Consider the following 27,575-nt stretch of genomic DNA (forward strand, 5'->3'; position numbering starts at 1 on the left):
CCACGGCTGTAGAGATTACAGGCCGAGACCACGACACTCAGAGGGGGGGGGGGGGGAGGAGGAGGAGGAGGAGGAAGGGGGAGGAGTAGGAGGAGGAGGAGGAGGAGGAGGAGGAGGAGGAGGAGGAGGAGGAGGAGGAGGAGGAGGAGGAGGAGGAGGAGTGGACAGATTCACTGGACGTCCACTTCTTACACTAGATCAATTTCCCCAAATTTAGATTTTCTGACGTCCACGGAGCAGCAGGACGGAGTCAGGATCAGCCTCTGGGTGGGTGGGGGGGCGTGATGGAGGTGGAAAGGTGAAGCCGACACAGACTTGTATCAAAGTTCAAATACTACAGCAGAAAAAAATAGAATAAAACATAACAATAATAATAGCAATAACCATCTGCAGCGGTGGAAAACTTCTCTAGTTGTTTGCTCCGGCCCTCCTCGTGCAACAAATCGTCATCATTACAATTATTATCATTATTGTTGTTATCAGAATACGGGCGGGCTAGTTAATTTCTTCTTCACTTTTTTTTATTCTTCATCGTCGTTGAGTTAGGAACTTTATTTTTTCATTTCCGAAAAGAAGCTGTCCATTAATCTTGAACTGCTACGGTTTGATCCTTGCTCGGCGCCTCTGTGGCGTTGGCCTCCTTGGCCGGAGGTTCGGCGGCTGCTGTTGAACTCGGTGCAGCCGCCGCCTCCTTTGCCGGTGCGGGAGCCGCCGCCGCCGCCGCCTCTGTGGGCTTGGGGTCAGGGGAGGCCGCGGGGGCCGTCTGGGCTTTGGCTGCTGGTGCCGCTGGGGCCTCAGTCTTTTTGGCGTCGGCCTCATCTTTGCTCTCGGCCGCCGGGGCTGGAGCCGCGGCCTTGGCCTCAGGCTCCTTGGGGGCAGGGGCCGATTCTTTGGCCGGGGCGGGAGCGGCTGGTTTCTCCTCGGCCTTGGCGGGCTCCGCGCTCTTCGGCGCCTCTGTTTTGGGCTCAGCGTTGGCAGCAGGTTTCTCGGGCTCCTTTGCGACGGGAGCTGCGTTCTTTTCCTCGTCTTTGGCCGCTGCGGTGTCTGCTGCCGGCGCCTCCTTGGCCGCTGTGTCATTCGCTACTTCCTTAGCGTCGGTGGCAGCCGGGGCCTCATCTTTGTTGTCTTTCGGAGCTTCGCTCTCCTCGACAGAGGCCCCCTCGGCTGTGGCCTCTTTGTCTTTGGCCTTGTCGTCAGTGACGTTGAACCCCTTCTTCTTTTTGCTGAGCTTGCCTCCCATTTTGGATCTCTGGCTTCTGAAAGCGAAGAGGAAAGAACAGTCAGGATTATTGGAAAATAATGAGATGTGAAGCGTCTCTTTGTCTTTTGTAGCCGGACGTTCCGAGAGAAACATCACGTTGGCTTTTTGATGAAACCTCTCACCCTGAACCTCAGAGATATTCATCATGTTATTCATCATGTTATTCAGGCCCGAGCACCTACACCTAGAGCTTTTTCAGGCCTAGACGCTCAAATTCTTACCAAACTTTGAAGGAAATTCAAAACCCTAAAAAGTAATTGTATTCTGGAGTAATTTGAAATGGGCGTGACCAAATGGCTCAACAGCGCCATCTAAGGAAAAGCCCCTCGGTTAGCTTTCACCGATCTTCACAAAAATCATAGCCCAGGTGTAGAAAAAAAAAAAAGTCTAGACGTGCAATGGGAAAAACCCGACAGGAAGCCCAACATTTTGGATTTAGTGGCCATTTTGGCCGTTTTCATAAGATCAACTTCATATGGACACGAGTGTCATCACAAGATGGAGATATAAACTACCTCGAATTTTTACAACTTTCTGTATCTCAGACATACAAGGTGCAATCGAGTCCAAACTAGACATGTAAGACAAGAGTCCCGGCCTGATGACATCTACACAGAAATTATTAATTAAAATCACAGCGCCCTCTGGTGGCAACAGGAAATGTGTTGTTTTTGGAACATCTTACACTTGGAAGTATTCCTCCTCATCACTGACTGCAACCATATCAAACTGTGTCGAAAGTGTCTCAAGACATTGATAATGGCATAAGATTACTGGGACTTTTCCTCAAACACCATATTAGTGTCATGGCGTCAAAGTTCATCGATTTGCCGTTAAACACGAAATTGCGGTAACTTCAGTATTCATGCTTCAGTCTCCCTCAAAAAACATTTGTGTAACAATAGTCCCCTCCCTGAAGATATTTATATGGTGTTAAGGAATGGGCGTGACAAAATAACTGACTAGCGCCCCCTACAGTGAAGCCCCGGCACTAAGATTGGCCGACATGTACAAAATTCGATAGGGACATTTGTCTTTTCATGACAAACAAATAAGTCTGATGAACTTGTCCTTGGGCTTTCATTAGATCAACTTCAAGTTCTGTAAATGTCATCTCAACAAGATGGCGATATAAACTTCCTCGGTATACATGATTTCATCACACGGTGTAACCGTGGCGTGGCCTGACATTTTGATGATTCGCCAAAAAAAGGGATTTATTATATCTCCTCTGTGCATTGTTCTTTCAGCCTCAAACCTCATTCACACATTCACAGTCCCGCCCTGATCAAATCCATATCAATATTGACTTATCATTACAGCGCCACCTGCTGGCTACAGGAAGTGACATGTTTTCAACTTTGATGAACTGCTCTTGGCTGTTTCACAATATACAGCTCAAATGAGCTGTATATATAACAGAACACTTCAAAGGATTCATTAAGCAAATAAGTCTTTGTTGTCAGTTTGCTTTAATGTTACAGTGTCAGTGATGTTAGAATCCTTTGATGTCTTAGATGCAATGAACGATTTATACGATCTGAAGAGAGAAAAGAGTGTTTTTGACCTGAACAGATCTATTAGTTCAGTATAGTGATAGTGATAGCACCACCTACTGCCAAAAAGAGGTTAGCCTCGTTTTAAAACTAAATTCGATTAAGATAAAGGAGCAGAGATCTGTTTGTGTTCAGAGGAAGTGAATCTGTTCTTCAGTCTCTGGCAGCAGCTGAAATGGAGCAGCAAGAAAATCAACTGGACAGAGAAAGGTTCTCCTGTTGGATCTGTCTGGATCTACTGAAGGATCCGGTGGCTACTGTCTGTGGACACAGCTACTGTAAGAGCTGTATTAACACCTACTGGGACAAAGAGGAGGAGAGAGGAAGCTACAGCTGTCCTCAGTGTAGACAGACCTTCACACCGAGGCCTGTCCTGGAGACAAGCACCATGTCAGCTGATGCACTGGAGGAGCTGAAGAAGACTGGACTCCAAGCTGCTCCTGCTGATCACTGCTATGCTGGACCTGAAGATGTGGCCTGTGATGTCTGCACTGGGAGAAAACTGAAAGCTCTCAAGTCCTGTTTGGTTTGTTTGGCCTCTTATTGTGAGAAACACCTCCAGCCTCATCTTCAGTCAGCTGCATTGAAGAAGCACAAGCTGGTGGAGCCTTCGGAGAAGCTCCAGGAGAACATCTGCTCTCGTCACGACGAGGTGATGAAGATGTTCTGCCGCACTGATCAGCAGTGTATCTGTTATCTCTGCTCTGTGGAGGAACATAAAGACCACGACACAGTGTCAGCTGCAGCAGAAAGGACTGAGAGGCAGAGAGAGCTCGGGCTGAGGAGACAAACAATCCAGCAGAGAGTCCAGGACACAGAGAAAGACGTGAAGCTGCTTCAACAGGAGGAGGAGGCCGTCAATGGCTCTGCTGATAAAGCAGTGGAGGACAGTGAGGAGATCTTCACTGAGCTGATCCGTGTGCTGGAGAAAAGAAGCTCTGATGTGGAGCAGCAGATCAGATCCCAGCAGGAAACTGAAGTGAGTCGAGTCAGAGAGAGACTGGAGCAGCAGAACACTGAGCTGAAGAGGGAAGACCATGAACTGAAGCAGCTCTCAGACACAGAGGATCACAACCAGTTTCTACACAACTACCCCTCACTGTCACCACTCAGTGGATCTACACACTCATCCAGCTTCAGGATCCGTCCTCTGAGGAACTTTGAGGACGTGACAGCAGCTGTGTCAGAGGTCAGAGGTCGACTACAGGACATTCTGAGTGAGACAGAGACAAAGATTTTAAAGGTTGTGTCTAAAGTGGATGTTTTACTGCGACAACCAGAGACCAGAGCTGACTTCTTAAAATATGCACAGGAAATCACACTGGATCCAAACACAGCAAACAAAAAGCTGTTATTATCTGAGGGAAACAGAAAAGTAAAATGGATGAGAAAAAAACAGTCTTATTCTGAACACCCAAACAGATTCACTCATCATCCTCACGTCCTGAGTAGAGAGAGTCTGACTGGACGTTGTTACTGGGAGGTGGAGGTGGGGGGGGGAATAGTTCGTGTAGCAGTCGCATACAAGAATATCAGCAGAGCAGGAGACTCAGAACGTTTATTTGGATTCAATGATAAATCTTGGTCATTATATTGTGGTAGAAAGAGTTATGACTTTTATTGCAACAGCATCAAGACTCCAGTGTCAGGTCCTTGGCACTCCAGAGTAGGAGTGTACCTGGATCACAGAGCAGGTGTTCTGTCCTTCTACAGCGTCTCTGACACCATGACTCTCCTCCACAGAGTCCAGACCACATTCACTCAGCCTCTCTGTGCTGGAGTTGGGGTTCATCGTTCTGGATCCAGAGCTGAGTTCTGTAAACTCAAATAGACTCGAGTCATTAAAAGCAGTGATTTAGATTCTGTGTTTAAATCTTTAACTTCTTTTGTCTCCATGTTTGTTGATCAAAGTTCGTCGTGGTGACGTATCTGCTCCGCACAGAGATCAGCTGTCAATCAAACACTGACCTTCCCTTATCACACGTATTTAGTTCTCACTTTGTAAAGACAGAAATCTATAACTACACTGACATGAATGTGTTTGAAAGAACCCGAGCAGCGATCAGTGGGAGGCCCAATTGTATTTCAAAGGATTTGCATTTCCATTTTGGGGCTTTCTCAGGGCGAAGTTGCTGTAACTTCGGTGCTCGAGGTTCAACCTCCATCAAACTACATATGCGTGTAGCAACAGCCCCCCCCACCCCCCCCCCCACCACGCCTGCAGACATTCAGATGGTTTTAAGAAATGGGCGTGGCAAATTAACTGACTAGTGCACCCTAAAGGGCAGCCCCAGCACTACGATTGGCCGACATTGTAACGATCTGTTCAGTCTGTGTCTGTTTTGATTTCACTTCCTTTTTTATTTTGGTGTCTGGGTTCTTGTGTCTTGTGTCTAGCTTTACTTCCTGTTGGTTTCCCCACACACCTGTACCTTGTTGTCATTAAGCATTCCCTATTTATACCCTGTGTTTCCCCTCACCCTCTGCCAGATTGTCATTGTCTCCTGTGTGCGTACATGCTCTCCAGCGATTTCTTCCGTGTTTGGACTACCTGGTTTTTGGACTCTGCCTGGATTTATGACATTCGATTTCTGCCTGTTCCCTGTATGGACTTGTTGCTTTGGACTATTTAAGTAAAGTTTTATTTAATACTTTATTTTTCTGCCTCTCGTGCTTTCTTTGCTACTGAGTCTCTGCCTAGTTGAGGATTGTCACAGACATCTACAAAAATCTATAGGGACATTTGTCTTTTCATAACAAAGAAATAAGTCTCTTGGATAGATATGCTAGACCAAACAGGAAGCCAGCCATTCTAGATTTGGTGGCCATTTTGGCCATTTACTACAATTTTACTCTGATGAACTTGTCGTAGGGCTTTCATCAGATCAACTTCAACTTCTGGGAATGTCTCCTAAACAAGATGGTAATATAAACTGACTCGGCATATTTGATTTCATCACATGGTGTGACCGTGGCCTGGCGTAAAAGTTTGATTACACGCCATCAAAACACAACGTTCTGTATCTCAGACATACAAGGTGCAATCGAGTCCAAACTAGACATGTCAGACAAGAGTCCCGACCTGATGACATCTACACAGAAATTATGAATTAAAATCGCAGCGCCCCCTGGTTGCAACAGTAAATTAATTGTTTTTGGAACATCTTACACTTGGAAGTATTCCTCCTCATCACTGACTGCAACCATATCAAACTGTGTCAAAAGTGGCTCAAGACATTGATAATGGCATAAGATTACTAGGACTTTTCGTCAAACACCATATTAGTGTTGTGGCGTCAAAGTTCATCGATTTGCCGTTAAACACGAAATTGCTGTAATTTCAGTGTCCATGCTTCAGTCTCCCTCAAAAAACATTTGTGTAACAATAGCCCCCCCCCCGAAGATATTTCTATTGTGTTAAGGAATGGGCGTGACAAAATAACTGACTAGCGCCCCCTACAGTGAAGCCCCGGCACTAAGATTGGCCGACATGTACAAAAATCGATAGGGACATTTGTCTTTTCATGACAAGCAAATAAGTCTGATGAACTTGTCCTTGGGCTTTCATTAGATCAATTTCAAGTTCTGTGAATGTCATCTCAACAAGATGGAGATATAAACTTCCTCGGTATGATTTCATCACACGGTGTAACCGTGGCATGGAGTGACATTTTGATGGTTCGCCAAAAAAAAGGGATTTATTATAACTCCTCTGTGCATTGTTCTTTCAGCCTCAAACCTCATTCACACATTCACAGTCCCGCCCTGATCAAATCCATATCAATATTGATTCATCATTACAGCGCCACCTGCTGGATACAGGAAGTGACATGTTTTCAACTTTGATGAATAAGTCTTTGTTGTCAGTTTGCTTTAATGTTACAGTGTCAGTGATGTTAGAATCCTTTGATGTCTTAGATGCAAGATGAACGATTTATACGATCTGAAGAGAGAAAAGAGTGTTTTTGACCTGAACAGATCTATTAGTTCAGTATAGTGATAGTGATAGCAGCACCTACTGCCAAAAAGAGGTAAGCCTCGTTTTAAAACTAAATTCTATTAAGATAAAGGAGCAGAGATCTGTTACTGTTCAGAGGAAGTGAATCTGTTCTACAGTCTCTGGCAGCAGCTGAAATGGAGCAGCAAGAAAATCACCTGGACAGAGAAAGATTCTCCTGTTGGATCTGTCTGGATCTACTGAAGGATCCGGTGACTACTGTCTGTGGACACAGCTACTGTAAGAGCTGTATTAACACCCACTGGGACAAAGAGGAGGAGAGAGGAAGCTACAGCTGTCCTCAGTGTAGACAGACCTTCACACCGAGGCCTGTCCTGGAGACAAGCACCATGTTAGCTGCTATAGTTGAGGAGCTGAAGAAGACTGGACTCCAAGCTGCTCCTGCTGATCACTGCTATGCTGGACCTGAAGATGTGGCCTGTGATGTCTGCACTGGGAGAAAACTGAAAGCTCTCAAGTCCTGTTTGGTTTGTTTGGCCTCTTATTGTGAAAAACACCTCCAGCATCATCTTCAGTCAGCTGCATTGAAGAAGCACAATCTGGTGGAGCCTTCGGAGAAGCTCCAGGAGAACATCTGCTCTCGTCACGATAAGGTGAGCTCTGATGTGGAGCAGCAGATCAGATCAGCAGCAGATCAGATCCCAGCAGGAAACTGAAGTGAGTCGAGTCAGAGAGAGACTGGAGCAGGAGATCACTGAGCTGAGGAGGGAAGACCATGAACTGAAGCAGCTCTCAGACACAGAGGATCACAACCAGCTTCTACACAACTACCCATCACTGTCACCACTCAGTGAATCTACACACTCATCCAGCTTCAGGATCCTTCCTCTGAGGAACTTTGAGAACGTGACAGCAGCTGTGTCACAGTTCAGAGGTCGACTACAGGACTTTCTGAGTGACACAGAGACAGAGATTTTACAGATTGTGTCTCGAGTGGATGTTTTACTGCGACATCCAGAGACCAGAGCTGACTTCTTAAAATGTTCACAGGAAATCACACTGGATCCAAACACAGCATACAGATATCTGTTATTATCTGAGGGAAACAGAAAAGTAACATGTATGAGAAAAAAACAGTCTTATTCTGAACACCCAAACAGATTCACTCATCATCCTCACGTCCTGAGTAGAGAGAGTCTGACTGGACGTTGTTACTGGGATGTGGAGGTGGGGGGGACTGGAATAGTTCGTGTAGCAGTCGCATACAAGAATATCAGCAGAGCAGGAGACTCAGAATGTTTATTTGGATTTAATGATAAATCTTGGTCATTATAGTGTGGTAGAAAGAGTTATGACTTTTATTACAACAGCATCAAGACTCGAGTGGCAGGTCCTTGGCCCTCCAGAGTAGGAGTGTACCTGGATCACAGTGCAGGTGTTCTGTCCTTCTACAGCGTATCTGACACCATGACTCTCCTCCACAGAGTCCAGACCACATTCACTCAGCCTCTCTATGCTGGAGTTGGGGTTCATCGTTATGAATCCACAGCTGAGTTCTGTAAACTCAAATAAACTCAAATAAATTAACTTCTTTTGTCTCCATGTTTGTTGATCAAAGTTCGTCGTGGTGACGTTTCTGCTCCGCACAGAGATCAGCTGTCAATCAAACACTGACCTTCCCTTATCACACGTATTTAGTTCTCACTTTGTAAAGACAGAAATCTATAATTACACTGACATGAATGTGTTTGAAAGAACCCGAGCACCAAGCAGTGGGAGGCCCTATTGTATTTCGAAGGATTTGCATTTCCATTTTGGGGCTTTCTCAGGGCGAAGTTGCTGTAACTTCGGTGCTGGAGGTTCAACCTCCCTCAAACTACATATGTGTGTAGCAGCAGCCCCCCCCCCTGCAGACATTCAGATGGTTTTAAGAAATGGCCGTGGCAAAATAACTGACTAGTGCACCCTAAAGGGCAGCCCCGGCACTACAATTGGCCTACATCTACAAAAATATATAGGGACATTTGTCTTTTCATAAAAAAGAAATAAGTCTCATTGATAGACATGCTAGACCAAACAGGAAGCCAGCCATTGTAGATTTGGTGGCCATTTTGGCCATTTACTACAATTTTGCTCTGTCGTAGGGCTTTCATCAGATCAACTTCTGGGAATGTCTCCTAAACAAGATGGTAATTTAAACTGACTCGGCTTATTTGATTTCATCACACGGTGTGACCGTGGCCTGGCGTAAAAGTTTGATTATTGATTGATTTGTATTTCTCGGCTCTAAGAAAGAATTATGAAAAGTGATTACGACAATGAGCAGGTAGACAGCAAACAATCACACAGACACACACAAAAACACACCCACACACACACACACAACACTCTGCCGGCTCTCCTTCAGACAAAGCTTTTTTTCCACCATCACCATCTGTCGGCTCGATGGGGGAGAGGACTTCAATAACCCAACAAATCAGGCTTATTAGGAGCAAAGACTCGAGAATGGAACAATTTCTTGTTTATAAATCGAAGTCTGGTGCGTAAAACTGCCAAAAACAATTGGCAGTGTATTGTTTGTGTGTTTTGAATTCTGCCATCTGAAAACTGTACCTGGATAAAGCAACAATCTCAGTTCACGCTCATCAACACAATCATTCAGAGTATTTTATAGCTTCAGCACTCTTCACTGAACTCAATTTAACGTTTAGGAAGTTGTGAGTGTGTGTGGAATATTTTGAGTGAAGTTAAAGGAATTAACATTTCCTGGGGAAATATTTTAGATATCCTGTTGCTCGCACTATGATCCGTAACATTTTACCGTCCACACAGTCAGACCTCACACTTTCTAACATGTTTTATCAATTTTTTGGATTAGTTTTCATTTCTCCCCAATAATGAGTCGTAATGAGCTTGAATGAGTCTCAAGGAAAACCAACACAAAACCAGTTTGAGATTGGGTATTTTCTATTGTGAACATCTTGGATTACAAATACTCTCAAATGACAAATATTAATACTGATGGCTAAAAGAAGGAAGATGGTGTAAAATGTAAGTTGTGAAAGTGGTGTGTGATTTTCACGACACCTGCAGTCCCCTCTGAAATCCACAAACCTGCTCTGAACGCACACCCGACCTCTTCCTCCTGAACAAACCACTGAGACACTCTGCTGGACACTCAGATTCCAGTGCCCTGCGACTGGGAAAGAGCCGGCGGTGAATCCACTCAAAATGCTAATCGCCTCGTCTCCACCGAGTGAATTACTCCACTATTCATGCAGAACTCCCCAGAGCGTCCGACAGTCAGTATCTGCCAGGGCCGCCGCTCCTGCCGCAGCTTTACACCAGACACAATGGACGTCCCTCTGCTGCATCACATCATTTGACTGCCGGCCTAGTGCTGCCAGTACAATGACTCACAATCATCTGGGCACACAATGGATGCTTTTCAAGCTAAGGCACGCCGTCGCTGCCGGGCGTGTGGTTCTAGTGTTGGAAGAGCCGGGGCAGGGCCGAGACAACCTGGAGAAAATGCTCTGGGTCTCACAAAAGACTTAATTTAACCTGCAGACTGCAGCCAGGGGACACATGGGACATCTCTTGACTTCCAGTGTCACTTCCTTTCAGCGGCATCATCATTGATGTGCAGCTACGTGACTTCAGACACTCACACGGCTGCTGCTCCACTGGGTTCAGCTGCTGCTGCTTTGAACCATCGACTCTCCATCACACTGGAAACTGTTGAGTTAATCTACCAAACGCCTTTAACTTTTGCTATAACTTAAGTTTCTTTTATCCTTTACTTTTGAATTCTCCTCTGATTCTTTGTTTTTTACGCTCAGTCTCCGTCACGTCATCCGTCAATGCTCAGTCTGACATTTGTTTTCATCCAACAAGACGAAACCGACTGTCCACAACCGGCCCAGCTCCACATCGACAGAGGAAGAAAGATAACGTCACAAGAACTTTCTGTGGAGATAATATCGTCATCCTTTAATTCTGCCCAAAGCTGAATAGCAACAGAGTATTTCTACTCTCTGGGGCAAATGTTCTGCAAATTGACACAGGTTTAAATTGCTTTTACTAATGAATTGTTTCCTTTCCATTCGAATGTAGGAAACGCTGCATTAAACATCTATGGGTAAAATGAAGCCTCGCTCCTCTACTGATTTTTCAGCTCAGTCTGTGAACTGATTGGTTTCGTGTGTGAAATATCACAATAAAGTCCCCTCTGCACAGATGCCTCCTTCTCTTTGTAAATACTTGATCTCCGTTTCCTGGGAGCTGTTTCTGTGGGTCACATTGTAATCCCTCTGTCCCGTCCCTCTGCTCGGGCAGATGGACGTCTCCAGGAGGTCCCGGCGTCTCGGTAAATCCCCGGCCTCGGAGCAGTGGCCAGCCGAGCCTGGACAGTTCTGTGTCCCTGCCGTCCAAGATGACATGTTAAAGGTTGAAGCCGCCGCTGACCCGACTCTGCGCGGCTCGGACGCCGTCGCTCCGCGGGGAAATCGAGTTGACAGCAGAGAGCGGGAGAAACTGCTGGAGCACGAACAACGTCTCACGATGAAAACACTGCACATTCAACCGCTTCTCTTTCTATCGATATGGAACATTGCTATGTTCTTCTCGTCATTTCCATCCCCAGATCCTGAGAAAGTGATTTTCAAGAGCATGACTGTGGCCACGTCCACACAATAACATTTCTGTGCTGAAGAGGAGCTAAAACAGAGAAGTCTGAAAACTCTGGGGCTGAAGGAGAAGAATTTGAGATGTTTGGAAACAACGACGTTGACGTTCACAACCTCAGGCTCCTGTCACAAGACCTCCTTCCAGAAGATTCGATTGATTGACTGCAATTCTGTATTTTAAAAAGATGCAGCTGTTAAAATGTGGAGGAGACCAGAAGCAATTCTGAATCTAAATACCAAATTGTTTCTGTTGAAAGCGGCACGTGCATGTTTATTGTACACGAGCAGTCACGTGAGTTATCAGCCGTGTTCCTGTGGACGAGGATTAAAACTGAAACGCTTGTGTGGAAAAACACAATTTTCATGCAGAAACGCGGTCGTGTGGGTGGAGCCTGTCTCTGTCGACTAAACTGAAATGTGAATAAGGTTGTTTTTTTCCATAAAAGCGACGAAATGGATCTTTAAGGTTTTCACAGAACGACTGACGGTTTGTTCCTCATCCTCACTCCTGCCTGGGGATACAAGCTGCAGTTTCTCCTCCTGGTTCCCACTGAACTGTGTTTTAAAGACAGCTCGTCCACATCGGACTGACGGAGGACGGATCTGCCGCCGCAACACGACAGGCAGCTGCTGCACGCCGCTCTGCTTCAGCTTGGTTGGAGGAGATTTGCACCGAATCAGTGCTCAGTCACTCGGTTCGTCGGCTGACCTCCACGACCCAGCAGCTGTCACAACACAACGGCTTCACATACGTGGATGTAAAAGTTCCAGTTTGCATGAGAAGATTTTCATCACAAAAATTATTTGACTTCTGCCAGTTTTAATATTTAGAATAAAAACTACACAAAAACACATACAAAGACACACTTGTGAGTGTAAGTGCAACAAACAGAGCTATTCCCCGATGTTTAATCTGCTCTAAAGTTAACACAGTGATTAACAGACAAGCTCGGATGTTATAATCCTGCACATATGCGTCACAGCAGCGCTCGTTCAAAACTGTCCAAATATTAGGTATAAATTAGGTAACGTACAAAGTCCTCGCTCCGACTTCTTATTGTCCTGTTTTCTACGTCAGATCCACTGAATTCATGATTTTACAAATATTAAATGACACCGTTAAGCCTTGAAGATTCATATAAATCTCTGTTTCGTCAAATCTCAGGAAGCATGGTTAGCCTAGCTTAGCACAAAGACTGGAGACAGGGGGCAACAGCTAGCCAACGAACCTGCAGGTCACCCGAGGTCAGGCGGCGTGCACGGGAAGGCCACGTGTGTGTCAGGTGATATTAGTTCGAACCTGATTTTTGGAAAAGTGAGCTCGGTAATGTAGACGTGAGCTGGAGACGTGAGCAAGCAGCAGAGTCACGGGAACCGAAACCCAAACTCCTCGTAAAAACTGTGTCGTCAATCTGCAGCGTAAAGAAACGTTGAAGCTCTACGGCCCGGAGCGGCGGTGTGTGAGGGAACACAGAGCAGCGGTGTGTGAGGGAACACAGAGACGTGGTTCAGCAGCTCCGGCGAAGTATCTGGCGCCAGCGTTCATAACCTGAATGTAGCGCTACGGCTGTAATTCACAAGCCTGCACTTCCAGCTGGATGATTTAAGACGAGTGTGTTTCTCCTGCAGCCGGCGAGTGGACAGGCAGGGAAACTGGAGCAGAAAATCTGGCCCACTCCACACACACACACACACACACACACACACACACACACACACACACACAAACACACATCACCAGCTCTGCATTTAGAGAAAAAAGGTGGAGCAAAGGATGCTGGGGGATGGGAGGGGTCTGAATGACAGATCCTGAGGTCCAGGCCGAGGTCTGAGGGACAGATCCTCACAGTTCTGCTCTGAATCCAGACGTCAGGGCCACAGATGATGCAAAAGTATTTTCTCTATCACGTATTCTACATTTGAGCCTAAAACAAAAAGCTGCGATTTAAAATTCACGCCACGGAGAGAACGCACAACTCTTACTTCCAACTGCGTGACGCTTATTTCATCATCGTGTGACTCGGGGACCAACAGGAGAATCAGGCAGCAAATTAAAAACTACAGTTCCCATGTGGACCCCCCAGACTGGGATTGTTCCGGTTTTAAACCGGGCGACAAATATCTGCGAAGCACCAACATGTCGCTGTTTTCACCAGAAATAACATAATAACTATTTATAGTTATATTTATTTATCAGCGTTACTTTTTATTATTTATCCTGATCAATCCCCAAATTGGCAGAGCTTGAGCACCTGGTGGGATGGAGATGGTTATGACCTCGGAGCCGTCGGCGGGGGGGGGGAGAGCCAGCGAGGAGCTTCAGATCTTTTCCTTTATTTCTGAATATAAACCTGCACTGAAAGCTTTATTGGCTGCAGCATTTCGTCTGGATGGAGGGAAAGTAAAAAACTACGCTTTGTTATTTCCCTTCTTCTCTTTGTTAAAGAGCGTCATCTGTCAGTTTGAGAGCTGGACTTATTGATTTCAGGTTCTGTAAGAGTTTCACTCCAGCAGCTCTGCTTGTCCTCAGATTTGTTCAGCTTGTGCTCAAACAGTGTCGTTAACATGTCCTTTTTAACGGTAAGATGGCAGAGAAGGTTCCTCATTAATGTTAATCATCGCCTCATTTAGCTTTTTGACTGTGTTGACGTAGAATCGAACCCAAAGGACCAACGATGAGCTAAAGACTAATTAGCATTTAGCGGCTATCAGCATAAAAGTCACGGCAGCACCCGGCCACTATCCCGCCGCTGGTCAGGTGACTGATTGGACTCATATGTGTTTTCAGACCAGTGGACCCTGTGGCCTGTTGGGTATCGACATGGTCTCGAACCTGCGGCGTGATCAGATCCGAGGAGCTCTGTCTGATCCTCTGGTTCATACTGATCCATACTGGTTCTTCACTGGCTTCTAACTGGACCTGGAGACTCATCTGGATTCGCCTGAGGTGAATCTTCACGATATCAGGAGCTTCATCGGCCACAGGAGCCGAGCTCGGACCCCAGGGAGCAGCTGTTTGTCGGGACATGACCCGACTCGCCCGGCGGCTCCTCAGGGACACGACGCCTAACGAGGCCGGATCGCTGTGGAGACGTGTCGGTGAAGTTGGACGTGACTGAGCTGAAGACGAGCGATCGTTACGTTTCATCATTTCCGTTATGACAACTTCTGACCAATCAACACGCTGCATGGGGCAGGTTAATCGGCTGATGTATGTTGAGGAATGTTACGCGTTGCACATTGATTTGACTCGTCTGTGGCTTTCAAACATAAATGAGACGTAATGATTTTCCTTCAGAGGTGACAATAGGTCTTCAGAAACATGCACGATGACGCATCGACTCTTGAGTTCTTTGTGAATTGCGTGAATAGAGCGAATCGACCCGGCACTGGACACGGATTTTACAGCAAAATCTAAAATCCACAAACACAAAAACACGTCTATTCAATTCAAACAAAAACTTTATTTTTGGTTTATTGAAAGTGTGTGCTTTTAAATAGCTCGGGGACAAAAACCCCTGTGGGGACATTTTCAACTTGTTTCCTTTGTTTCCGCCCAATGAGCCACAAATGAAAAATTTGAATAATTGTCCCTTAATTTACCTCAAGATCAGTTCTAAATATATTCTGTTTGCTTCTAGAAGAATGATGAAATGTCTCCAAATCAATTCCTGACATGTGACTGATCTCTATCTGTCGCTACACTGCACAAACTGGACTGTCGGTGGCAGTACAATGCAACTGCTGCTTTGCACATTTATATTCCAGCACGTGTGTGTGAGAAATATCAGGTCTCGTTCTGAAACTGAAAAAGTTTTGAAGCCTTGCATAATGTTGGGTAGCGTGGCCTGCTGCTGTGGCTGAGAGGACGGAAGTAGAGAATGAAGGCCGACTTCGATAAAGAGAAACCACGTCTGCATTCATCGTGCACGAGCAGCACGGAACAGAACTTCCCCCGACTCGTTAAACAAAACGAGCCCAATGGGAAAGGGTGAAGTTTATCAAGAGAAAGAAATTCCACTGGAGCCGAGTTCTAACTCTGCAGCTGTAGAGAGCGCCGGGACACTTTAAACTTAAATAAGCATAAAAGAATGACTTCCTGTGGGTTTCATTCAACTTCTGATCTGGGATCTGAGAACACGACGAGACAAGACATCCGCAGATCTGGCTTTTTCATATCGACTTAAGAAAACTCATCTGGGTTCAAATCCAGGAGAACAATCCTCAAACTTTAGTTTCACATGGTTGTGTGTGTGTGTGTGTGTGTGTGTGTGTGTGTGTGTGTGTGTGTGTGTGTGACAAGCCTCACAGGTAAATATGTAACTTGTCCACAGGAAGCAGAAGTTCAGTGTTTGTATGGAACAGGCCACTTCCTCTTTATCTGGAATTTCAGAGCTTTTATTTTTGAAAAGACGTGAACTTGGCTGAACCTGTTGTGAACCTCAGCTCAGTGAATAATTCAAACTTTTACATAGTAAGTGAACAATAACAAAGAAAATTCAGTTTCATTCGATTCAAATCATCGACTCAAACCTGCAGATAAACCAGGTAGGATGAACACTAAGTTGTCCCACTTCACTTTGAACCAAAGACTGTTTACAAAACGCTCTGCACACTTTGTTGTTTGAGGACGACTCACTAATGAGAAGGAATCATTCTGAAGTGTCACCACAGGACAAGAGAACACAACAACACAAACACACACGTTTACAACCTGGACCGATGAAGACGTGGAGCAGGATTGGTAAATGTAGATAAACATACTGGTCAGTGTTCGACTGGGCATCATGTGCAGTATATGAGGTGACGATACTGGTATCAGTATCAGAACATCTCAAGTTTCATGTGAGGAACCTTTAGAGCGCCCCCTACTGTCCAGATCGTTTCAAAGATCAAATAATCACATAATTTAACAAAGATATGAGCCGTGAGCAGGACAAGACTCTAATCAATCTCTGATTCCTCAGCAGTGGAGCAGCAGTAGTTTAAAGATGAAGCCATCAGTGATGAAGTGAAGCCCGACAGCTGACGACCACCTCAAAGCTTCATCATGCGTGACTAGGGTTGCAAAGGGGCGGAAAGTTTCCGGTAAATTTCCGGAAACTTTCTGGAAACCTTCCATGGGAAGTTAACCTTCATCTAGCCTATTTTCCATTCATTTATCCATCAATTGTAAAATATGTTTACAGACGATTCCAATTGTTTGTCTAACTATTTATATCTCTGGCATTGCATTAGTGTTTTTTTTACAAACTTTTTTCTCATCTTATTCTACAGAACAATGCCACGTGCACTCTCTCATGTGTGGAGACATTTCACCTCATCCAATGTAGAAGGAAAGGCTGTGTACATTTGCAAATACTGTGCAAAGACCTATGTTAAGAATGACACAACGATGCAGAAGCATATAGTCAAGTGCCCAAAGTTTCCTCAGGGCTCAAATCAGCCTATGACAAAACAAAATGTTTATATTTATGTCTGTATATGACAAGGTTAATACAGTTAGTATAAATTACCCACAACATTTCCAGTTTATTCCAGTTAATTCCCGTTAATTCCCGTATATTCCCGTATATTCCCGTTAATTCCTGTTTATTCCCATGGAAAGTTTCCAAGTTTGAATATTCCCGGAATTTTGCAACCCTATGCGTGACCCATGTTCACGCATGAGTGAAAGTGAACATTCTTCTACCTGAAGGAGCCTGGTCTCTAGACTCTGGACGTTTCAGAACCACAGTGTTGTAATGCTGCTCAGTAGAGATCTGCTTCTGAAAAGCTCCGATCAGCAAACTGACACCGATCATTATGAATCTGACTGCAGCAGATTCAAAGTTTCTCTGTGAATCAGATCCACTTTGACCTGCTGCTGTTTGAAGAAAGGAAAAATAAAACCTGCTTTTGCTTCTGTTCTCAAAGAACTTATCTACACGCAATTATGGAAATGTGGCGCTTCAGTAACACGCACATGCACAACCTGACCACACGGAAATCAGGCCCCACAGTTTTCAAACTAAATTGGGACCGATAGCATTTCTAAACTTCTCCGTTTTAGCTCTAAAACTCCGGAGTTGTGTGAACATGAAGTAATGTGGATGTCACGTGGCTGCAGGACAGATCACACACCCTGTCTCCTCCATGTTAGCAGATTGGACATGGAGCACATCAGATACTTCCAAGGATAGAACTTCAATGTGCATGTTCTTAATCTGAGGGAGTGACCATGAAACAGAGCGAGCAGTTTACAGTCATCAGCGTGACAGTGGGTTTCTGCAGAAGGCCACAGAGGCAGTGCTGACGCATGTAGTGACACACACACACACACACACACACACACACACACAAAAGGCATTTTGTGTGTAGAGATAAACACACACAATGTTTATTAATGAGAGACAGGGACAGTGTTTCTGAGAAATATGTGAACTCTGACCTGCACCTCCGCTCACTGCTAACACACACAGACACACACACACACACACACAGACATACACACACACACACACCATCCATCAGCCTCAAGGTTGCACTAAAGAAAACAAGAAGGGACCCCGTGTTGCAAAATGTAAACTCAACTAAAACGCTGCATTTAAAGAGACAGTGAAACAGGTTCTTAACTAAACTTAGAATTAAAGTAAAAGTTATTTCTGAGTATTTCTATTTTCGGTCCGCTTGGGGGGGGGGGGGGCACATGAATGAGCCGAGGAGTTTCCTTCCTCCTACCACATGTGGGGGAGTGTCTTCTCCTCCTTCCACCGGGGTCAGACCTTGAGTGGCGTTTGTTTTCAACCGCCTTCGGTGCCAGATGGGTGGTGTTTACTGCCCCGGGGGGGGGGGGGGGGGTCAGGCGGTGTCAAGTTAGTTGTCAATCCCAAACGAAGGTCAGTTAAATAACCTGTCACCTAAACTCCGACTGCTATCACAACACAAACTCCACAACTGTCACCTGACGAACTTAATAACACTTTCACAAATGATATGAAGCATGAAACAGTATTTATCTCATTGTTGCTTCACTCCCATAAAGCAAATGAATACGCAGCCTGGAAACCACCATCAGAGATTAGAGATGGACAAACAAACAAACCTTTACAACATGTTTCTAAAACCAAACCGGTCTAATGAGATGAAGAAGAGGAGTGCACCACGCAGAGGACGCCGGATTGGGGAGGAGCCTGATGGACGAATGGAAGATGAAGCAATAAACACAGATGGTAATTGACAGAAGTGGAAATGTTGAACAGAAACTCCGCTTCCTCATCGACTGGTTTCTGAAAATACAGAATAACAGCAACAGGGAACTTTCAAATCTAAATCTGCCTCTGAAGCATCAAACATCCAGAACTGAACTTGTGATACTGTGACATTTCAACTTCCACTTTCCAGGGTGAACGAGTCGGAGCGCTCATTATTCAGCAGCTGGTTAATAGTCCTTACTTCCTCTTTGTCTCGGCAGTGGTTTAAAACCGTCGCTGTCACCTGGTGATGTCACAAACCTGCACCGCTCTCTACTCAACAGGCCGGTGCACTTTCAAATCAAGGACAGTTTTGTCTTTTAGCAGCAAAACAGAAACCACCAGTCGAGGTCGAAGTGGCAGCGCTCTGGCATTACAAGTTTCCCTTCAATTTTATATTCAACAAGCCATTATCTTCAAAAATGTTCCCACACATTATTTCCATCGTTGCAGACGAACGATCAGCAGCTAAACCTTGAAATGTGAGAAGATCACTTTAAATTCTTGTGTTTTTTGGAGAAAAGCCTGCAGATAAATCTGTATTCAGACCAGCAGCTTGTGATCCAGTGTGATGTGAGTTCAGAGAAGTGAACAGACGAAGGATATAAAGGTGAACACCTGCAACAAGAGGAAAGATTTCTCCTCTATGGACATGAACTGAAGTCCGGACATTTCCCTGAAGGCGGCTGTACGACAGAAATCAAACGTACGAGTTAGTTGCTCTTTTCTAGAACTTATCCTGCCACTGATACGTCAGAGAGAGAATACAGCAGATTAATGTTCAGAGTGGACGCGTTGATGAGGTTTCTAACACGTGACGGACGTGAAACTGGAAGAATCCAAACATCTGAGGATGAAGAAGAGGAGCCGTACACGTAGAAGACGAAGACGTCAACCTGGAAAGACGAGGAGATTCCAGAACTTTTAAATGACTCATTTTATTGCCGAACAATTGGAAACAATGAAGTGAAACAGTGATTCTCAATTGTCTTTAAAACAACCTCGACACTAACGTTTGAAGAAGATGAAGATGAAGAGGCTGTCGAGCCTTCGTCTCAGTTCTATTTCATCTCGTCCCTCCTGGACACCGGCCAACAGGTTTCCATGAAGCCCGTCGTGAACTCCATGAACTCTGACTCGAGTGGACGAGTTTCACTTTGAATAAACGAGGTGAAGAAACTCACATCCTTCAGTTATTTGCTCAAACGAAAATTCGCTTCTTCTCTTTTACGGAGGAAAAATGAGGGAAATGAAGGTTTTAATGAGCAGCTCCGAACCGTCAGAGCGGCAGAACAGACCATAAAAAAAGCACTTAAGCATTTATTTACCACATCATGAAAATTAAACTTCCGTGCATGTTCCCGGATCAGCTCTCTAAAAATAGCAGCGGAGGACTTGGGTCCTCTGAGGAAACGGTGGCGCTGCGGGAATAGAAAGTGCAGCGAGTCCACATGAGGCCGAATGCTTCCTCCTGAAAAAGCTTCATCAGCTGTGATACTGTGACTGTTGATCATCATGTATTGTTGTGTTTCGGCTTTTTGTAGTAAACTTTATTATCCATGGGAGGCGAGCGACTCGAAAATGAAGATTCCATTAAAGCCCTGCACATTCTTCTGGAGGATAAAGAAAAGGAACTGGGAACGGACGTGTTTATATTCCTCAAAGAGAGGAATCCTCTGTGGGAAATGTTTCCATCTTGGACTAAAAGTCACAGAGTGAAAAACCACAAACGTCTCAGGTAATTAACCTCGGCTGAAAGTCCCTGCTACAACAAGACGCCGTCAGTGGGTGGAGTTAATGTATGAGTCGACCAGAGGGAGACACACACACACACACACACACACACACACACACACACACACACACACCAACACACACACACACACACAGTGCAGACTAATAAATGTGACACGTCCACCACAAACAGCCTGACAGAGAAATGACATTTGTTGTGGTCGGATACTCGTCCTGTTGAAGAGTCTGATGAGTTCAGAGATGAGTTGACACAAAGTGTGTGTGTGTGTGTGTGTGTGTGTGTGTGTGTGTGTGTGTGTGTGTGTGTGTGTGTGTCTGAGGAAAGTGATGTATGAAATCATTTGATCGTAATAACACTTGTTTAAATCCTGCAGAGTCCAGTGATGTTTTCTACTGAAACCAAACCACAACGTTCTTCAACAAAACGTTTCTCTGTGCAGCTTTTAAAGAATCTTCTTGTCACGAGAAACCAACTGAACGATGAGAAACTCCCCGCTGACCTCACCGTGACCCATGAGCAGAAATCATCAGTTCATCAGCCTCATCATATTTCACCTCCTATTGAAGCCGCTCTGTGAGGACTGAGGAGCTGCTGGAGCCTTCTCCTCTGAGAGCAGCTCTGGAAGCGGCCGGCCTCGTGGACGCTTTGCTTCTGGCAACCTGCCCAGGCGTCTTCTGAGTCCTGCTCAGCACTCCGGTCCACTCAGTCTGTCAAAGACTCTCTGAATCCTCTCAATTAGCCGAGCGGCAAGCGAGCAGCCAACACACCGAGGGAACCTGCCAGCGCCGTTTATTTATAATACCAGTTTATTAATGTTGTCTCCTGTTGTCGGAGGGGAACCAAACACCAGCTGAAGAGTTTAACAGCTATTAACACCGAGCTGGAGAGCATTCACACCAGTTTATGTATTCTATTGAAACCACTGAGCATGGGAGAGGGGGGAGGGGTGTATATATATATATATGAGCAGCATTGGATTTCATTTGCTGTGAATTCATCAATTAGTCAAGTTGGACATCGCCCCTGTGACGTGTACGGAGATAGAAGACGGCACATCCATGAGGACTTCACCTGAAGAATCTGGATCTGGATCTGAACTCATCCTTCTCCATAAAAACCATGGATTCAGATTTGAAACTAGAAACATAATCAAACAGAAATATTGTCCGTATCGTATTCTGCACATTTTGTTCTGATTAAATACCTACAAAGGAACAGTAAACATATTTATTACCGCAAGTTCATAAAGACGTTTTTACAAAGATGGGGGAGAAATATTTCAGCAGCGATATTGGGCAGTATAAGATTTCTGATACCAAAAGAGTTTGTTCTTAAATAAATGTACATGAGGTTTATTATTTCACACTTTATCTTTTCTTAATTCTTTAATCTGTGATATTAAAGTTTTCATATCCACATTAACGCAGATACTGTTACAGATTAGCCAGGCGTTAATTGAGACACCTCCGGACGCCACAGAGGAGGACTTCACGTGAAGAATCTGGATCTGGATCTGAACTCATCCTTCTCCATAAAAACAGTTTAACGTGAAGTCCGGTTTCTCCTCAGTTCAGACCGAACGTGGTTTCTAATGACACCCCGGGCGTCTCTTCAGGACGCCATGTGGAGCGTCTCTGGTTAGTTTCAGCCCGGCTGAGCAGAATCATACACGAAGTAAACATGAGAAGTCTCACTGTTACACTGGATTTCTTCCTTTCTGTTGATGTCTGATGTCTTCATGTTGCGTGACGGCTCTTCACTGATGGTCTGACGGCTTCCTGCTCTGATCAGTGCACGCGGCGGCCATTTTGAGCAGAAGTGCACGTGTAAGATAAGCTGCAACAAAGTGCACGTCACAGACCACCGACCAAAATGGACCCGGAGACGGAGACGGAGAGGACGGACGTGTTCGTCTTTCAAAGGGACTCGACTCAAACTGCAGTGACAGCCAACTCCATCACAAGCTCCTGCCAATAATACACACACACACACACACACACTCACACACACGCATGCTGTGCAGATCTTCATGTGCCGTGTTCTTTCACAGGAATCGTGATCTCGTCTCTGAATCTTTTCTCTCAGACACGACTGAATTTACACGAGGAAACACAAACTTAATTATTGTTCAAGTTCGACTTTGCAATAACCGGGTGTAATAACCCCCCCCCCAAAACGTCACCCATTGGTTTGTGCTGTTTTGAAGCCGCAGTTTGACATCTTGTCCGGCGTCATCTTGGTAATTTGAAACCAGAAGTAACCACACATGGAAAAGCAAAAGCAAACACAACAACTGGTTTAACATGGATTCAAAAACCAAGTAACACGAGTCCATTAGCACGAAGCGCTGAGTCACCACCAGTGTTTGTCGTGTGTCTGTCTGTGCAGAACTGAAGCCTTTGTTCTCAGCTGTGTTTGCGTGTTGTCAACAACACACATGTGTTCTCAGAGGGATTCCAAACAATAGAAAATCCAGAACAGGTGCTCGTAGCCACTGAAGGAACCAGGAACTGTCGGAGAGGAGACGTGAAGCAACGAGACGGAAACGACTTCCTGATCATCATCACGTTCTGAAGAAGATGTTTCATCCTCACAGGGAAACTGATGTTTCATGAGTGACAAGTTTGACTCAATCATTAAATACTCAGAGAAGTAAAGTGAGATTTTCTTTGTCTCCAGTGGAGTAATTTATACTTCAGGTCCACAATTAAACATGTTCATATATGAGCTATATATGATACTTATATATATATATATGAATATTATGTGGAGACGTAGGCTCTAAAACCACCGGGGGATTGTTTTAAAGCTGAGTTTTTCTTCGATCTCTGATGTCAATCTGCACAAATTGCTCTATTGTTGTTTTATTTTTCTCTTCATCTGTAAAGATATATATTTAGATATATATATTTTATTTTTTATTTTATATTTTTTATTTTATAGTTTTATTCTATTTTATACTTTATATTCTATTTTATACGTTTTATTCTTTTTTATACTTTTTATTCTATCTTATACTTTTTATTCTGTTTTATACTATTTCTATTTTTATTTTATTTTTTTGGTTGTAATAGAGACCAATAGAGATCCTGTGACTCAAGCATTTCATTGCCAGCGACTGCTTCATGTTGTCTCTGCGCATTTGACAATAAAAAAATCTTGATTTTGAATCTTGAATCTTGAATATCACTGCAGCTCGGAGGCCACCACACACCAGGAGCCGCTCTTCCAGGGTCGAGAGTCGAGGGAAACTTCTGAGAAACTTCTGGGAATGGAACGACAAACTCGGATGGGGAATTGGATTTGGTGGTTTTGCACGTTTCACCTCATTAACTGCAAAACGAGCCCATATTTCACGAGATTGACTCATCGGGTTTTGTTGCTGGTTTCTTACATGACTGAACTTTTCTAATTCAGGACGGAAAACAACATTGTTTCTCCTCCTCCTCTTTTTAAAGACACCGTGTCAGAGCAGGAGGACGACTGATCCAAGAGTCGGATTTAAGCACAAAGGAAAAACCACAGATTCAGATTTAAAACTAGAAACATAATCAAACAGAAATATTGTCCGTATCGTATTCTGCACATTTTGTTCTGACTAAATACCTACAAAGGAACAGTAAACATATTTATTACCCCAAGTTCATAAAGACATTTTTCTTAAGATGGGGGAGAATTATTTCAGCAGCGATATTAGGCAGTAGAAGATTTCTGATACCAAAAGAGTTTGTACTTAAGGAAATGTACATGAGGTTTATTATTTCACACTTTATCTTTTCTTAATTCTTTAATCTGTGATATTAAAGTTTTCATATCCACATTAACGCAGATATTGTTACAGATTAGCCAGGTGTTTATTGAGACACCTCCGGACGCCACAGATCATCGACTTCGATGTGTCTTGAGTGGAGAATCGTCTTCAACAGTTGAAACCATAGACATATATAAAGACTAGATGTCTCGTCTGCGTTGCCGGCCAACGGAGCCGAACGTCACCACATGGCGGCAATTGTGATGGAAATCTGGAGATACAAGAGGCTGGAAACAACAAAGTTATCTACGTGTATTTAATAAGGGGCTTTCTGCAGAAAGGATCAACACAGGGAAACCACAAGGGTCTCAGAGTGAAGATGAAGAACAGTCAAATACAAGGGTCTTATATAGGAGGGCTGAGGGCTGTCTCTTTGAACCAATCCAGACAGGTTCCCATAGGTGGAGGAAGGAGAGGAATCTAAACACAACAGCTGATTCACATGTGTTTCCTAAGGTGATAAGAGGACATACACTCCTTCCTTTGATGGGTAATTAAGTCGCAAAAGGTCTCACTGTATTGACGTCATAAACAGTTCCCACCAGAAAACAGCTCAAGTCATCAAACATCTGTTGTATGTAAATACAAGTCATAAAAGTCTGTTGAGAAGCTTCAAACACTTACTGTTCCAAATACAAAATACTTTTTCAACCTTGCTTAGTTAATTTTCTACTACACCATCTTGCTAGGGGGCAGCTCGCTCACCCATAACATTGTGTTGGTAGTGGTAGATAACCATAACTTGCTCAATTTTCAACCGATTTTGAAACGGTTTGGTTTGTTATAAAGGTCAGAGATGTAGTTATGACACTGCATACATTATTAATTTTTTTTAGAAAATAACATAATTATTCATAAGTATGCAGTGTCATAACTACATCTCTGATGTTTATAACAAACCAGACCGTTTCAAAATCGGTTGAAAATTGAGCAAGTTATGGTTATTTACCACTACCAACACATTGTTATGGCTGAGCGAGATGCCCCCTAGCAAGATGGCCGCCATGTGGTGACGTCCGGCTCCGTCGAACGAGACATCTAGTCTTTATATATGTCTGTGGTTGAAACCACCACGAGACTGAAATAGTCCTGAACCTCTGCCGAGTCATTCTCACCGCTACAGAGCAGCTTCCTGTTTCTAATGCAACACGTCGACAGTTTCCTCTGTGAAGCTCCTCCTCCTCCTTCTACTTCTACTTCCATTTGATTCATTTCATGATATAAATACAGCTTGAACCACCTTGGACATGTCACACAGCCAAAGTTTTGAAGGACTCCCAATGTGACTCATTCAGACCTGAGGACGTCTGTTATAAAGACGGAGGTCGTAACTCTCCACCTGGTTCTGGGGACGTTTCTGCGATGTTTATTAACGCGATGTTGATGATCGGCTCTGACAGCTTTGATCCGAGCGACAGGAAAAACATAAAGCACCTTCCCAGGAATCACATTTGATATCTTCACATAAATCTGACGCATGAAGGGAGAGAAGGAGACGTGTTGAGGTTCTGCTGCTGCACACACACACCAGAGGTCCAACACACACACACAGACACACACTCTAACACACTAAACGTCCAACACACACACACCAGACGTCCAACACACACACACACACACACCAGACGTCCAACACACACACACACCAGACATCCAGCACACACACACACACAGACCAGACGTCCAACACACACACACCAGACATACAACACGCACAAACAAGACATCCAACACACACACCAGACATCCAACACACACACACACACAAGACATCCAACACACACACACACACACCAGACATCCAACACACACACACACACACACACAGACCAGACATCCAGCACACACACACACAGACACACACACCAGACGTCCAACACACACACAAACACTCGGTCGGACCTCAGCAGCGTCTCTTCGGCCACGTTCCAACATGTGGAGTAAAGTTTGTCATCGATAAAAATCTTTCTTCTGTCGATTGATGTCACAACATGAGTCACGTGACTCCGCCCACTTTCCATCAGAGCTCAAACCGCAGAGAGGAAACTGGACCGAGCTTTTCAAACAGAAGATCTAACAACAACACAACCGGATCCGTTTCCAGAGCAACCAGAGCCCAGAGCAGCAGACTCCAGACACTCGTCTGTCTGCCCCCACCCCCAACCCCCCCACCCGCGAGTCTGCACCTCACGGCCGGACGCCGCTGGATCCAAAATGGAGGTGGCGGTCGTCCGCTGTCCCCAGACACCACAGTGAGACAGTGAGAGTGTGAGGAGCGAGGCGGGGGGGCAGAGTCGTCTCTGAACTCCAGCTCACCCTTAACAAGAGCCGGGGGGGGCAGGACAAACACATTAGTCTGACTCAGTGAGGACAGGGGGGGGGGCAGTTTGTCTCTCCTGTGAGATTTACAGTTATTTAACAGGAACAACGCAGATAAAAAGATAAAATACAGTTTTAATCCATCCATCCATTTTTATCCATTATATTTTTGAATTAAATAAATGTTAAAATATATGATACTCAATAAAATATTCTAACCACATTGATTCTTATATCGATATACATGCCTACACATAAATACATATATATTCACATAAATAGATGTGTATATATGCACAGACACACACGTATCACACACTTAAATTAAAATATTTTAAGCTAGTTTTACCGACATTCTAAATAAAGTGATGAAATATAACTTTTATTAATTAAAATAAAACAGATATTAAAATGATTCCTGACCTCGGGTAGAGTCAGAAATTGTCAGAATAAATGTGAACGTTTCTCAACACTGACGTTTACAGTGAAATCAGATCCTTACTGTTACATGAACAACACACACACACACACAGACACACACACACACACACACACACACACACACACACACACACACACACACAGGCCCTTGATCACGTCTCGCACTTGAGGGAAAAATATAACTCCAGCGAGAGATATTCTTGTAGTTTCCTCCCAGTCCTCAGTGCCCTGTTGCATGATGGGAGCTGACAGAACTGGGACTGCATCACAGACGTGAGGAGGACGAGCACCTTCGTCTCTAAACTCCGTTGAACCGTCTCATTATTTTCACACTGCGTCTCGCGGCTGTTTAAGATTCACGTGGTGACGAGCGCCAACTTCTACAGAGACTCCACCCGTCAGCTGCTTGTTAATCTCCGAGTTCTCCAATCGTGAAGCTGCTTTTTTTACCTTTTTAATGAATCTCAAACAATCATCGATCTACTGCAGCGACTGATTCAACAGATCGGTGCAGCTGTGGTTCATCTGACCAGCTTCACGCCGCTGGGTTGTG

At 44.6% G+C, this 27,575-nt stretch overlaps 1 protein-coding gene across 1 annotated transcript in view; it reads right to left on the reverse strand.

Moving 5' to 3' along the window:
- Window positions 1-296: 296 nt before the first annotated feature.
- Window positions 297-27,575, reverse strand: part of basp1 (brain abundant, membrane attached signal protein 1) — a 33,328-nt gene continuing 6,049 nt past the window's right edge. The window contains exon 2 of the mRNA XM_061084953.1: window positions 297-1,256. Within this exon, the coding sequence (XP_060940936.1) occupies window positions 584-1,240 (657 nt within the window). The 5' untranslated portion in view covers window positions 1,241-1,256 and the 3' untranslated portion in view covers window positions 297-583. The remainder of the gene's footprint in view (window positions 1,257-27,575) is intronic.

The sequence above is a fragment of the Limanda limanda genome, chromosome 13, assembly GCF_963576545.1.
Source record: "Limanda limanda chromosome 13, fLimLim1.1, whole genome shotgun sequence".
Classification (NCBI taxonomy): Eukaryota; Metazoa; Chordata; class Actinopteri; order Pleuronectiformes; family Pleuronectidae; genus Limanda; species Limanda limanda.